We start from the raw sequence: 15,367 nt of genomic DNA, 5'->3' as shown, positions 1-15,367 counted from the left end.
CTCATGGTGCGGCTCAAATGAAGTTTTTATTTTCGTTAGTTTTCGCAACCACAGTGACGAGCTAATACAAAAAGTCTTGTTAATACCAACGAAAAACATTTTCTGCAATAGTATCTATATTAACAAAACGCGAATTTTATAACACGATGAAATAGTGAATTGTTATTTCAGTCGTGAAAATAAAATTTACTCGGAAAAATACTGCCGTAGTTTTAGAGTTATATCTGTCTTAATTAAAAAGACGCATGATTCATGAAAAAAATATTTTAGCTAACCTCATCGTTGTAGAGAAGAAATTTGAAAAAAAAAATCATACAAGATAGTAGATGGTTTTTAACTCAAACGCCTTGACTGCCAGATGAGATTCTTTCTTGACGTCAATCCAGTTTTCACCATCACCGTCAATATTCTCTGTTCCTCTTTAATGATAAAAATGGTAGATTAGTGTAACGTTCTTAGTATAAGCTTTATATTTTTTTTGTAATTCCATAGATGTATTTATAGAATTAGATAATAACTTTACAACACATGCCTTTAAGTAACTCAGTGTTGTTACATTTTCTAGTCGTTTTGAATCATTGAGTTCATTCAACGTTCTGGGTAATACCGTTTAAGCTGGTTCTAGACGCGAGGGGTTTTCCACATTCCATCGCCTCAACAGCAGACTCAATTAAACTGTCTACTTTTATTTTGAATCGTTGTAGTCTATGCTTTCACTTTGCTTTACTTTATATGATCTGGTATTTTGTCACTAATGTTAGATTCTTCTCAGCGGGGAGTGATTTTATTTACACTGTCTTGTCTAACATTTTAAAAATAGGGTAAGTGCGAGGCTGGCATGCCCTAAACGTGTTTAAACCCCGAATCTACTCAGTCTTTTGGTTACAGACTGTTCCAAGGCAGTGCCCATATTTTCAACTCAATTTGTGTTGTGTATGTCACCTTGTTTGCTGTTTGTGTTTCTTTCCGCTTTCGTCTCACTACCCCTTTTTACCCCTATCGTCCAATCCGACCCCCTTCCCTTGCAATAACGCTTCTTTGCATTTGCTTCCTCTCTCCTTTTACCATGAGTAAGTTATCGCGCCCATCATAATTTTGTCCACCGGCCGCCCGACTGTTGTTTTTTTTTCTGCTTCTGTGTGTGCGTATATGTATCTGTGCGTGTTTGTTAAGGGCGGTGCCCACAGTGATTTTACCATGAGTGGGTTATCCTGCCCACTATAATTTTGTCCGCCGGCCGTCCTTAGGCGGTGCCCGACTGTTGTTTTTTCCTGTTTATGTGTGTGTGTATATATATCTTTGCGTGTTTGTCATGGGCGGTGCCCCACAGTGATGTTTTTTCTTGCTTGTCTGTATGTTTATCTGTGTATGTTAGTTGTATGTGTGTGTGTTTGTCATTTGTACGTGCGTGTTTGCGACGTGGCTTTCCCTGTTTAGTATTCATCCTTGCTCCAACTTCTCCCAATATCCAACCCTTTTATCTACCCCTTACAACTCAACCCCCATTTTCTGTATTTTGCATATATTTATAATGTACTTGTTGTTGGATTTTCGAAGCAACCCGCCTACAATATTCTTCCGTTACAGCTTCTTTTGTTGTGGGCCTACTTTGCGATGCATGGCTCTATGGCAGCGTTTTGTGTACTCTGTGCTTCCGGGAAATCTACCCTTACCTTTTATGTTTCAAAGGACCTCATAGATCTTGGAATGTAGCACTCTTATGCAATGTTAACTTTAAAGTGTGCATTTATTGATTATAGACTGATATCAAAAACATTTGAATCCGAGTCACTTCCCGTGTAAGAATAAATACTCGTTTCCACAGGAAGAGGTATGACTATGACCCTTTTAAGCTTCAAACCACGGAATTCGATGCAAACTTCTAACCCGAAATTTCCCGGATGTTTTATCTTTCTTGATTGCAACTAAGACATATAAATTTTGCAGCAAATACATATTGGAAATAAACTTGCTATGAAGCTTTAAGCATTTTTCAAAACTAGCCTATTGAAATCCACAGCGATAATTATTATAATATTGGAATTGGAGGGAATAAAAATTTGAATCTCTTTTTTCAAGTAAAATGGAAGATAATTGCAAACAACAAAGTACTAGTAGACAGACAAAAAGTACTCGAAGCTATGTTAAATATAGAAAAGTGGAAGATATTATGCATGTTCCTCAGTTCCAGCACTTTACTGTAAAAAGATTTTGTTTATTGTGGATGGAAGCATTGTTGTGGGGGCATTTAATTGTCAGCATGATCATACGTCGTGTAATTCTATTAAGTTTCATAATACATGTGCTTACAAGCATATTTTTGGTACAATCGCGTTAATGTATTATTTATATCAAAATTACTTACGTCCACAATTCCTTAATATCTTCAATAGACGGAAATGTTGGCCTGTTGGATATGATGTAACTAATGCATATCCCTATCGACAGACAGTTGTGTATGGCACCAAGTATATAGATCACAACATTTACATAAGCAAACCTGAATGCTGGTTTATATCTGAAAACAACAACAACAACAAAACAAATGAGGGTCAAGAAGTCAAGAAAAGATAGAAGTAGTAGACCCATATTTACTATCGATTACGCATTCTCTATGTGAGATTTCAGCATTCTCCAGTCGTAAGTCTTGTGTTCGTATTAATTAAGCTCATTAACGTGCGATCGAAGAATGCCGCGTTCTTAGAGGAGGATATGAAATTACGTGATATTTACCGATTAATGTGACGGATCTACATACTTAAAAGGAACTCAATAACCATTCACCTGTAGGGACAAAGTTCTATTTCTGTTATTTCATTTTATATTTAATACCATTCTCTTCATTTAATATTTTATAGCGGTATCTTACTTTCACATTTAAAACCTGGCGTTTGCCTTCATAATTTCATCATATTTACAATATATATTTCGATGCAGGATAATGGTTGAATGCTCATTTTGTGGATGCATGGGATTTAGTAGTATAATTTGTGTTTATAACGTCAAGTAAACGACTATTTGTTACAAAATTTTTCACACCTTGGCGAGGAACTGTCTCCTTCCTCCCAGATTACCATTACAACAACACAGATTATCAGCGTACACAGCATAACTAAATAGTTCAGCAGCGACCTGAAATGAATGATATCAAAGCTTTGCAACAACAACACAATAGTGACTAAAACTATGTTCTAAAGGCCCCCAACAGAAAAGTTGCTTTCATCTTCAAATAGGCACATAAACTCAAGTATAAAGTTTAATCCTTCATCAGAGCTTTCGTTCAACACTGGTCTGCCAATGAATATAATTCATTGGAGCATATTCTATTAATTCACTGGGCTGATACACTAATGCACGTAGCAGTTTTTATCTGAATAAATAAGTATTCATAGTTTTCAACTTTATATACAGCTCATCAAGTTCTATCCTCTTTCAAGGAACATACAATGGGACAGATACATGTTATAATATGTTACAGAACTAGAAATTTGTTTTTCTTTCAAAAGTCTACATACCAAGCATTGACAAAAAATCTTCCAACTGGATTTGCACGAACACGCCTTTGGTACTTGATGTCTTTGATTATGTCCCTTACCCATTCCATGAAATCGCGTAATTTGTTGCTTGGAGAAGATCTGTCAACCTCATATTTAAATTTTTCTTTAATTTCTTCTCTCAATACTCCCTGGAATAGAATATTAATAAAACTGACATCTCTAGGAAGCAAGACTGTGCTTCTTTTTCGTCAGATTATTCAATTTGAATACACGGTTGACATTTGGTGTCTACAAGGGATTGAGCATTTTACGTCGAGACAAAAGAACTTTGACTTAAAGATAATACGTTGTGAGGATATTCTTCGCTATAATGGACACATGTGCATGCAAACATGGAATTCAAATATTATATACATTTTGAGAAAATTTAGCAATTTTGTTCATAGTTTTTTGTATCTATTTTATATTTTCAACAAAGGATAGCATCTTAATCTAGGCGAGACGTAAATACATAGAATGTTGACTGACGGAACTTTAAATGTGCTTCGACACGAAGTCCAAGTATATCGAATTTGACAAAAAAGGAGTGAAAGTTCTTTCAGAAAGAAGGAATTATGACGGGACTTAAAAATATCTTTCAGACAGCCCTAAGTTTGAGATAAGTGAGTTAGGAATACCGACTTTCATGTACCAAGAGGATCCTACCAGCTCAAAGCCTTATAAATTACCATGCCCTTGTTTTTATGTACTATATCATAGTAATCTCCAAATTTAGACATCAGTGTTGGAGCGGAGACTCTTTGTAGTAAAACTTACTCAGAATACATTTTAGCATTATATCATAGACAAGCAAATTGTCTGTTGTCCTACACTTTTACATCCATTGGTAGTGAAAATGTTCTTTAAATATCGTTCTAAAATTGATAAAAAAAACTATATAACGATCATTTCATGTAATTGCTAATGTAAATCTAATTTAGTTCGGAATATCTTTACTCAGAATATAAACGCAACGCGTTTCTAACAGAGTTCAGTGAATATATTTGTGCTACCTACTCAAAAAGTCATGGTTTAGGTCCAAAGAAAAGGATCCATAATGTTGCCAAAATATATTAAAGGGACAGCTTATCAGTATTAAACAATACTGATTACAATCTCTGAAACTCAACATGAAAAAATTGAGGAGTTATTCAGACATTAGAAAAGATGTCTATGAAAACAAATACGCACAAAAATGTCTGTTCTATTTACCAAATCTATTTTTTTTTTCGAGTACATTTACAATAATACAAACAATTACCTTATCTCTAACTTGAAAGAATATTTTCTGTAGGATGTCGTTTTTTACTACCTCAATGGAGAGTGTATTTTCACCATAGAAACTGAAGGCCTCTTTTTGCTCTTCCGTCTTCAAAAAGCCTGAAGTTAAACGGAATTCCTATAGTTTTTTATGCGCATCTTTCTGCGCAGCCGACACTTTCTATGGAAAACAGAACTGAAGTCAACATTAGTTGAAACATGTTACAGACAATCTTAAATATGACGAATCTTGATTGAAATAACATTTTTAATAAGTTTTATCAGTAATCAAATGTTGATACTGGTTCATGTTGTATTGACAAGTATCATGCCTGACAGGTATCTTGCTATTTTTGTGGTTGTGTTTTCACATAGCATTTTAGTACAAAGACAGTGTTGTTCATATAATGTAAGATAATTGACTTAGTACTGATAAGACAATATCACCTTTCAGATTTATTTAGTATTCAATTATAGAAAGAATTAAGAATTTTTAAAACTTTTTTTAACTTCTAGCACACACACATGTAATCAATTTAGCCAGGTTCGCGCCATTTTCCGTCCGAACAGGTGTTGTATTCTAGCGGTCTTAATATAAAATTTAGCCTGGTGACCCATACATTTTTAGCCATTTTTATGCTAACAATACAATTATCTATACACAAGAAAAACATGAAAAAATTCTATGAAAGAGTTTTTTCAAAATAAAAAAAATCTTCACTATAGGTATTTTTCATTGAAAAAAGTTCACAAAAGTAAATATGAAACAATATTATTTTTCATTTGTACCCATTATTGTAAGGATAGAGTATTACAAATATGAGTATGATATCAAATAAGTATATAATAAAATCTGTAAAAAGAAAAGAACCTTATTGTGCTGTCTTGATGTATATTTTGGTTGGTATTTATAAAAAAAGCAGAAAATTATGAAAATGTTGAAAATCGCTGGCAGTTTCAGTAACAGTGAGTGTGTTCAAAAACAATTTTTCACAAAAACAAGCCTGGTGACCTATTGTTTTTATTTGTTCAGTGTTTTCAGCACAAATTTTCCTATCATATATGTGAATTTAAAAAAAATCTATGAAAGGAAAGAACTATATGGAATTCTCTTTAAAGGACATATTAATTTACATTGTTAATAAAATATTTAGTCATTAGATCTTAACTATTAATGAAACAAATACTCTTATTAAATGTATCTATCTTAACTAAATTTATAGACAAACTGTGTATGTAAAGCTGCTTCACAATCATGTATGAACAATAATTTGTTAAAAATGCTGTCAGTTTTGTAATGGTACTACAAATGCAAGCTTTGGCTAGTAATACATTTACCACGAGGGGTGTTGAAAACATACCCGGAAAAGTGCTCTAATATCTTTATTTCTAGTATCATCTTGCTACAGTTTGACAATATGATGGATAAGAAGATATTCAATGTAAATATTTAAATGACAAATTTCAGAACATGCTCATATTAATCGTCTCTATGGCAACGTCACTACCACTCACGCGGCCCATCATCATGACGCTGTCATACCACAGACAATTAATCAATACAACTCATGATTACCAGTGCTTCAATGTTTTCAAACATTTTCTACACCATCCTTCGAACAAATAAATTCTGTTCACTGTGTCTTAAATCTTAGGCTGCACAGCATTTGTCTCTTTCCTTGCTTTTTATTCAAAACACAAAATGCTACGAACACTGATTTTTCAAGCGATGACGAACAAAAATTTCAAACCAAACATTTTAATGATGTCACATTAATAAGTAAGGGTTACATTTCAGGTTGATAATCACCCAATTTAAGTAAAGGTGGCCTGGAAAACAGGAAAGTGGCAAGTAACGATTTAGCGCATGCAAAATTGAAAAAGTGACAAAATTGCGTAGGATTATGTCACATGACGTTGCCATGGGGACTAGCATTTACTTATCGTTTGTCCCAAGAAAATATTAATTTGATATATCAATTAAGTATTCCTTATCCTACAATATATAAGAGTTACATTGATTTTTGATTATATATGAAGAAATGGGATCACTCCTCCGGGTATTTATTGAACACCCATCGTAAATGTGCACTTTGTTAAACCCTGAACGTACATGTTAACATAAACAGTAAACACTGCAGTAATTATTCGTATCTTTAAAAAATTCATATTAACACTTTGTTTCGGACTGGAACATGTTTGACGTATCGGAATAATTTCAACAAATCCAGGTGGCCGTTTCTACTTGACATAACAATCCTGATACAGTGTTATCAAAGAAACATTTCTGTAGAATTATTCAAAAACGAACCAACACTTTGGGAAGTGTCGCAACAAGCGGGACCGTTTGAACTACTTTGGAAGCGGGCCATCTAAGAAATATTCAGATTACGTTTCCTAATAGCCTAATAGCCTACCATATAACTTCAGACAATGTGTCCTTTGGTTATCGAAAGATGGACAACGGACGGTAAGTGGTCACAATGGTTTCCCCTAAGCAAGTTGTGCTCTGGCGAGCATCTGACTCTTCTTAGATAGAAATATGTTATGGATTTTAAGACGCTAAATTTCATAAGCAACTCACTATCTATGTCCAACTCAGGAAACAAATCGAGTTTCCTGGCTAGTAAATGGTAATACTGAAATCCCACCGTATCTAGTAAAGTTTTGAACTCTTCTTCTTTCTTCGGCTGAAAGACAAACGTTTAAATGAGTTCAATGCAGTAAGGCTTTCAAACAACATATTAGTAAACGTTTTTCTATTTTATTGGAATTAGGTTGCAAAATGTCTGTTTCAGTTGTCGTAGTTAGGTGTGTACCTTTACAAATACATTATTTTATTATTGATCTCACACATAACCATTTTAAGGATTCTTACTGAATTCTATATATATGAATGTTTAACTACAGATCAATATGATTAAACATTCATAAATACCGCCAGACATGTACTATGACACCAAATCAAAAAGTTTTCCTTTGTGCTTTTTAAGCCAAAATTGATACATCTGACTTTCGACATAATCAAAGATCAAACATTTTATACAGATAAACTGTAGCGGAAATTTTAAGTTCACATACCATTTTGGTTTCATTAAGTACTGTTTCAAATGTCTTTAAATTATCGTACCCAAGTTAAAATAAAAAAAAAGAATCCTGGTTGACTCATTCAGCTGACATGTGGTCAATATTATACATTGCAAAGTAAAATGTACATTTATACTAATTATATACCGATGTATGTGTTAACTCACTATCGCAAATTGAAATATATTGCATTTATGGCGTTTTAACATTGAAAAATACATACTTTCAGCAAAATTAACTTACCTCGTACAATTGTCTGGCATTTGTCATCACTGAAACCAAGACGGTCGTGTCCAAAAATTCCATAACTTCCTAAATTAATATAGTCGATAATTTATTTAATCCACGATTAACCATATTATTTTTTCTATTTAAGCATTACCCAAAAATATATTCAGGTTGCCTATTGTTAAGAGGAAACGATTATTCTTCACAGGAGAATTGCAACCGGTACAGGTTAATGATTCTCATATAAAAAAAAATACTTTTATTTTCTTTTTAACAGTTTTTGTTTCAAAAGCGGCTGTGAAAATACTGCCATGTTTCATTAATTTTTATTTTAAAGCAATGGTCAAGACATCGTACACATTATATACACTTAACCAAAACCAAAGAAAAAAAAAGAAAGAAAACATATTGTCTCACCATTGGTAAATTAGCCTTTAGTCCATCCTCAGCACTAAAGTTTTCCACCGTCAAACCTCGAACCAAGAAACCAATAGCTCTTTTCAGTGTGTATACCTGTTACATATCAACTTTTCTAAAAACGTTTTCAATTGTTTTCTTTTGACATCACACAAACAGTTTACTTTTCATAATAAAAGAGGACTTTAAAATCGAAGATGTATTAGAAACATCGTATAGATAAATTAGTTTAAGATAAAAATACAGTATGTTTTAATCGATTCAAAATTATATAGCTATTATCATCAAATTTAAACTTACTGATAAAAAGCATCTTCCATTGTACAGATAATATCACCTTTACTGACAGTAATAACCTGTTTACATTGCGGAGCTAACATCAACTCTACTGATAATATACATTTATTTTCATTGTACTACTAACATCTCACAGCCTCTTCAATTACGCTGCTAACATCAACTCTACGGATAAAACAATTCTTTTCTCGTTGTACTGCTAACATCGTCACTACTTACAAATTATAACACCTTTCTTCCAATACGAATCGGTTTTCACTGCAAAACTGACTTCAACACTACTGACAAAAAACTCCTATTTCCCTGTAAAGCTAGAATCATCAGTACTGACAATAAACCTCTTACTGCACTGTGCCGCTAACGTTAATTCTACTGACAGTAAATATCATTTTCCACAGCACAGTTAACATCAACTGCCCTCAAAAACTATCTCTTTTGCTACATCTTTAACATCTGTTCTTCTGACAATAAATAGTATTTGTTTCACTGTAAAGCTAACATATACTGTACTGAAACAAACAGTCCTTATCTGTACTTAACATTATATCTTAGTCATATTCAAAAAAATTATTTTCCTTTGTACATGTTCACTGTCACGGGAGCTAAAACAGATGTGAACCACTTTGCATAATATCCCGTAGTTAGCCATGCATTCCTTATTGAAAGGAACAAGACAACATTATAGGCCACAAACCTGTGTGTCTGTGCAGTCTTTAAAGACATCAGCACGTAGAATATGATTTATATAGTCACAGATCTTGTTGTCAAACACAACTGCCTGGTTGGTGCTGTTTCCCTGTAAATACAACAATGGTATGTTTTGTCAAAGATCATAGTTCGTGTTGTTTACCTCTAAATTCAGCAGAGATTTATATAGTCAAAGCTCTTCGTGTCCAAAACAACAGTCTAACTTGAGATGTATACCGGTAAATACAATGGTTATAATATTCCTATTCATCTTGTTGTAAAATATAATTGCCTGGTTGATACTGTTTCACTCTAAATACAATTATTTAAATACTCAAAGACATTGTTGTCAAACACAACATGATGGTTGACTGATTGTGATTCTTTGTAAATACATTTATGATTTATATAGTCAAAGATTTTCTTGTCAAGCACAATAGCCTGTTGGAGATGTATCCCTGTAAATACAAAGACCATTTATATTGTCCGACATCTTGTTGTAAAACCAATAGTGTGGTTGACAACAATGATTTATACAGTCATATATAGTGACATACCTTGATGTCAAACATTATAGCCTGTACTGTTTCCCTTTCTGTCAACACAACCATGTTTTATTCACATATCTTGTTGTCAAAACAATTAACAGCCTGGTTGATTGAGTTAATACAAAAACTTAGAAAATACAAACTTAAATTATTGGTCAGACACGAGGCATTTAAGGTATGAAAAAAGTTATATATATTTACCGATGTAAATTCAACAAGTATTTCAAAGATCTCTGTGATCAAGACTATGGAGTCAGCACTGATGTTGGTATACATGATTTTCAAGAAATTGATCGTCTCCGCCACCAGGTTTATAGACTTAATGTTATTGGACTGCTCTCTAATATAGTTCTGTAAATACATAAGTGTACAGGTGAGCTTATACAGTTCTCAAATTAATTTTCAGAATAAACCTAACACACAATACTCACAGAACATTCATACATTAAGTGTTTTCAATGGCAAACGAGAACGGTTATAATTAGAAATTAACAGGTAAAGTAGTCTAAAGCGTACAAAAGTTCCAAATGAACAGTTCAACCAATAAAATCGTTTGTATTCGAAATGAATCTGTCAACCTATCAAAATCGCGGAAGTATTTGACTACCCGATGATAAAGTGCTGGTAATAACAGATAAATTTGAGAGTACAGTACTTACAACTTGAAGTTATCACTGAAGGAGACTAATTTCTCCGCATACAAAAACAATTGGCTTATGAAAGGTTTTGAAAAGATATAAAGTACGTAAACCTTTGCTTTTAAGGCGACTGGAGTGCATGTGGTGCTGGATGCTTAATTTAAATTGTGACAAGTTTATGTGATAAACATTTCAGATTTATCACATGCCTTAATTGCAAGACACGGAAACAAGTGCATTAGCATTGTTTTATTGGGTTTTCGTGACAAAGTAGTTAAGGTCACTGCCTTAAAATAACATACTGCCTTTCATCTCTCTGGATACGAGCCCTGTTGATGCTCCAAAGCATCCAGATGGCAAGCGGAGGATCAATGGCGCCACTCATGCAACATAATTATAATGTCCAGATAGTTCTCGGAGGGTCTTCCTCCACCATAAAAGCTGGAGAGTTGTCGTTGAATATTAAATGTATCAGTGTGGCTTAAACACAACAAGACGGAAACACGACTAATTGATTAGTTATTACTCATGGCGGACTGCTGCTAGAACTCCCTATAATTTTCCCTATTGAGGTAGTTTCCAGTAACCTCATATAGTTTTTAATCATAAAAAGACGGTGGCACCGGAAGAAAACTACTGAGATCCTAAATGTTTTGGTGCTGGACAATAAGGATAATTTAGCGTTATAAAATGTTGTAGAAAATGACTTTTGGGTGTTACTAGTGTAAATTAAAAACGGTTTCACCAATAACATTCTCACGAAAGAATGATAACTAAATAACATTCATTACATTACTTCTTATATAAATCTTTGGTCAATAGTTCACTTTGCTATATAACTTGTTTATATTCAACACATGTTTACTTGGGTAATAAGTCAACAATTTAAAAAGAAAATTGTGAAAATTTATTTCCGTTGTCATGTATAACACCAGAATGGCTTGTCGAACAACAATCGAAACTACCGACTGACAAACTTTTCAATAAGTAAATTAACGCATCATACATGCCGTCTAGTATCCTAGTATCGTAGGAACTAACCCTAAGCACCAATTTTCCATACAATTTTCATTTTTTAACTTTAATTCTGAGATATCCCAGTATTTACCTGTAGTCCTGTGTGTTGGCTGTCACACATGCTCCCGAGTATCCTAAGAACGAGTTCTATGCAGCCATCATCTTTGTAATCAAATTCTGGCATTTCGGCGTGAAGCAAAGTCTCTAATTCATCATCCTGGGCAATCTGACAAATTGCATAATATAGCTTTAAAATATTTTGAAAACTGAGCATACAATTATTCTGATTTCATAAAATGTTGCAGGTAATTTTTAACTTCTCGATTACGGCGAAATATTCGATTTTAAAGTGGTCCAGCATTTACAGCAACAATTCTCTTGATGAAGATTTAGCTAATATACCTCAGCATTATTCTCTGAAGCGGCTTCTTTAACAGTGGCGTCTGGGACAGCTACCTCAAGACCGATGGATGGTGCAGTTTCGGCAAGATAAAGACCTTTGGTATCTGGAGCTATTTTGTTATATGCTGTTCTAGATGGACCCCATTCCTTCGGACTACCGGTAATCAATAACTCAGGGGTCAGTTCGCTGGACGTGGTTATGTCTAGCGTACCATTTGATACTTCTTGTGATTCAGCTTGCAGGCCAGGAATTAATTCCGAAGCAACCACTGAACCTTGCTGACTAGTCTGAGAAAATAAAAAAGTATCAAAACTATGGTTTTAATACTGCACATTGAAAGAGAAATGACAATGTATTTGTTTAAACTTTCTATATGTAATAACACACCCATTCACTAGAGTATTCTTCATCTTTTTCAATGAAACACTCTTTCTTATTTAACAACGATACAGTTCTCAGGTTTAAGTAAGAACTCGTACATGAAACAAAACAAAGTCTTTCATATTATCTAGAAACAGAAGTGACAGGAAAATGGTTTACTCAACAAGATTTCTGCATAGAATTTTGCCATTTAATAAGCATTATATTGGACTTTTACACATGAAGTGCTCACTTTCCTATGTCCACATAAACTCGATACTATATCCTTCGGTTGTTTTGTTTTTTTTTGTTACCGCGTTCGTGAGAATCTTACACTTTTAATGATCCGTGCATTTACGGCCTGAAACTATTTTGTTATTTTTTCACAAGAAATCTACCTTCATTTTTCCGGTTTCTCTAGCCTTTGAATGTTTCCTGCTTCCGTGGGAACTAGGCAAAGTGGTAACAGACTTCCTCATCGAAGCCATAGAATGTCTTAGTGTTCTTGATAGAGATGATAGAGCCTGGAAAGGTATACACTTAAAGCATATGCACACAAATGATCTCAGTATAAAATCTACATGCAAAGATTATACAAGTAGCATAAGGTGTTGTCATCCTAAACTGAAGTTTCAAACCTTCTAAATAGTTTCCTGGTTGGGATTAATGTTTTCGAACGAAAACCTGTAATATCAAACAACTTACAAATGTATCTGAAAGCTGTTTCAAATTATTATAGAGACTTAGAAACTCGTAGAAATTACCAAGTCTGCCATAGATCCATTCTTCATGGCTTTCTTCAAAGCCTTGGCCTGTGCAAGTGTTTCTTCAATCTTGGATTGGCGCAAGGCTTGAAGCACACGCCTGTTAATTGAAAAGTTTTAGATATATTTCTATTTGCTAATATCTGTGGTAAAAAGCAAACTTTTGGTCAAATTAATCATCAGCTATTTTTCTACACGAACTGAAACAATGATTAACGAGTTGAAAATTGAAACAGGCTGATGTTAAGGCATACGTAGATAAATGATTTGTCTTGTTCTTTTGAAAAGTGCCAGGTAGGCATGCATTAAGAGTAAATGAATAAAACCAGTAAGAATATCATGTGGTAGCACAGGAAATAACCACCATATATTAGAGGTAGTGAAATATACCACCTCCGATGCCTGGCTTAAGTAGGTATAATGTTTTGAACTTCTTGTGAATTACAAAAAAACTAAGAATATTCAGTTATTTTCAAAAATAGTTATGTTATGATTCAACCGAATAGCTTCCTTTTCCGACCAGAAAGGAACTATTCTTATATCTTAATATCGAAATTTGGTACCTTTATTACGGACACTAATTCAACTAAAACAATAGATATTTTTACGTGATTTCAGTAAGTTCAACAAAACAATTTCAAGCACAAATATTTGATGTGGAATGTAAAGTAAGTTGCACACTACAATGTCCTACTTATATATTTACAAAAGCAATGCATATGCAGAATGGAGAAATAATAATGATTTTGACAGATCGTGAAAACTAATGACAAATTTTGACGTTTTGGTGTATGATGACTCATGGCCTAATTAAAAGTTTCTATTTCTTAAGATATCTCTTCTGTATTGTAGCATACAACTCATAAATTAAAAAATAAAAGAATATATTGTTACCTTACTATCGTTTTGTCTATCCAAATCACGTATGAATTTCTATTGTTTCAGTCATTTGTCACTAATTAGAACACCTCACAGTGTTGCAATCATGCAAAACACATACCTTGTTTTTGCATAAATATTGGGGATTTACCTAATGAGCACATGTATTCGAAACACAATTTTAATACCAATTGTGTATTGCAATAATGCTAAAATATCTCAGCCGTGACGTGTCCTAAGCTGAATTTTATTAATTTAAAACCGGAATTATGTAACCCAGAATAAGTGATCCCCATGACCCCAAAAAGACCAGAAAATGTAACAACACAGAGCCTTTTTGATGGCCGCCACACGCAAACAAGCAAGATAATATCAGACTCTGTATCATTTCACGCCACTTAACTTAACTCCAGCTTAAGCGGAATTGTTTTAGTCAAATATCTAATTATTCTCTTTAAATTCGAATCTTGAGAAATAACAGAACATTTCTGTTGTTTTGCTATTAAATGACAGTTGTTCGCATTTGTTTGAATTCCAAACCTTTTCATAGCAAAATGGTTAACTGTATTTTCTTGCGAATTAAATCCTAGCTGTGAACAAGAAAACGAGTTATTATCATTTTGTGAAATGCTTCAATACTATGAACCTACCTTTCTCTTGTTGCAATGGCGGACAGGTTAATTCTATTCTTTATTGCTAGAACAAAAGTTTCCTCTTTCGCGGATGAAAGAAACTCGTACAGTATTGTCTGAAATTAAGTGTACATTCATTCGTCTAAAAAGCACATAATTATTATAATACAAAACAAACAAGGGAAAAGACTCAAGAAACGCAAACGCAACGTTTCAAGAACATATTCCCTCAATTAAAAATCCTACGCTGCGTATAGACAATCTATAAAGAAACACATTGAGGCGTCGCATTGAAATGGCCAGTGGTAAACGTCATCTACCAGTTTAATCCGGTTAAATGTGCACCAGTCCTCACTTTTTAAAAGAACATACATATAACTCAGTGTATGTAGCATATTAAGCTATCTTCCATCGATTAGTAACTCGTATATATACATGTTTCATTCCATAGTAATTCGAAAGACAAGTTTTACAGTTGTAGCGGATGCAAAAGCAGAACTAGAACTATAAGTTAATGGCATCCTAAAAATATAAGGTATATATATGAGTTTGGAAAATTGCATTTATAAATCAAACCATACTTAGGTTTTGATTTTATGCTACCCTTGAAAGAT

At 33.5% G+C, this 15,367-nt stretch overlaps 1 protein-coding gene across 1 annotated transcript in view; it reads right to left on the bottom strand.

Moving 5' to 3' along the window:
* The window catches only part of LOC123554383 (inositol 1,4,5-trisphosphate receptor type 3-like), a 75,521-nt gene that overhangs the window by 14,132 nt on the left and 46,022 nt on the right, over positions 1 to 15,367 (bottom strand). Inside the window, exons 45-59 of the mRNA XM_045344484.2 lie at positions 14,772 to 14,869; positions 13,243 to 13,342; positions 12,877 to 13,002; positions 12,118 to 12,405; positions 11,807 to 11,941; positions 10,262 to 10,411; positions 9,520 to 9,621; positions 8,529 to 8,624; positions 8,127 to 8,195; positions 7,381 to 7,486; positions 4,798 to 4,916; positions 3,516 to 3,685; positions 3,040 to 3,132; positions 2,366 to 2,518; positions 317 to 419 (exon numbers count right to left, since the gene is read on the bottom strand). Coding sequence (XP_045200419.2) covers positions 317 to 419; positions 2,366 to 2,518; positions 3,040 to 3,132; positions 3,516 to 3,685; positions 4,798 to 4,916; positions 7,381 to 7,486; positions 8,127 to 8,195; positions 8,529 to 8,624; positions 9,520 to 9,621; positions 10,262 to 10,411; positions 11,807 to 11,941; positions 12,118 to 12,405; positions 12,877 to 13,002; positions 13,243 to 13,342; positions 14,772 to 14,869 — 1,908 coding nt within the window. The remainder of the gene's footprint in view (positions 1 to 316; positions 420 to 2,365; positions 2,519 to 3,039; positions 3,133 to 3,515; positions 3,686 to 4,797; positions 4,917 to 7,380; positions 7,487 to 8,126; positions 8,196 to 8,528; positions 8,625 to 9,519; positions 9,622 to 10,261; positions 10,412 to 11,806; positions 11,942 to 12,117; positions 12,406 to 12,876; positions 13,003 to 13,242; positions 13,343 to 14,771; positions 14,870 to 15,367) is intronic.

The sequence above is a fragment of the Mercenaria mercenaria genome, chromosome 7 (assembly GCF_021730395.1).
Source record: "Mercenaria mercenaria strain notata chromosome 7, MADL_Memer_1, whole genome shotgun sequence".
NCBI lineage: Eukaryota > Metazoa > Mollusca > Bivalvia > Venerida > Veneridae > Mercenaria > Mercenaria mercenaria.
Note: the sequence above shows the minus strand (reverse complement) of the source record. Positions and strands in the feature narration are given on the sequence as shown.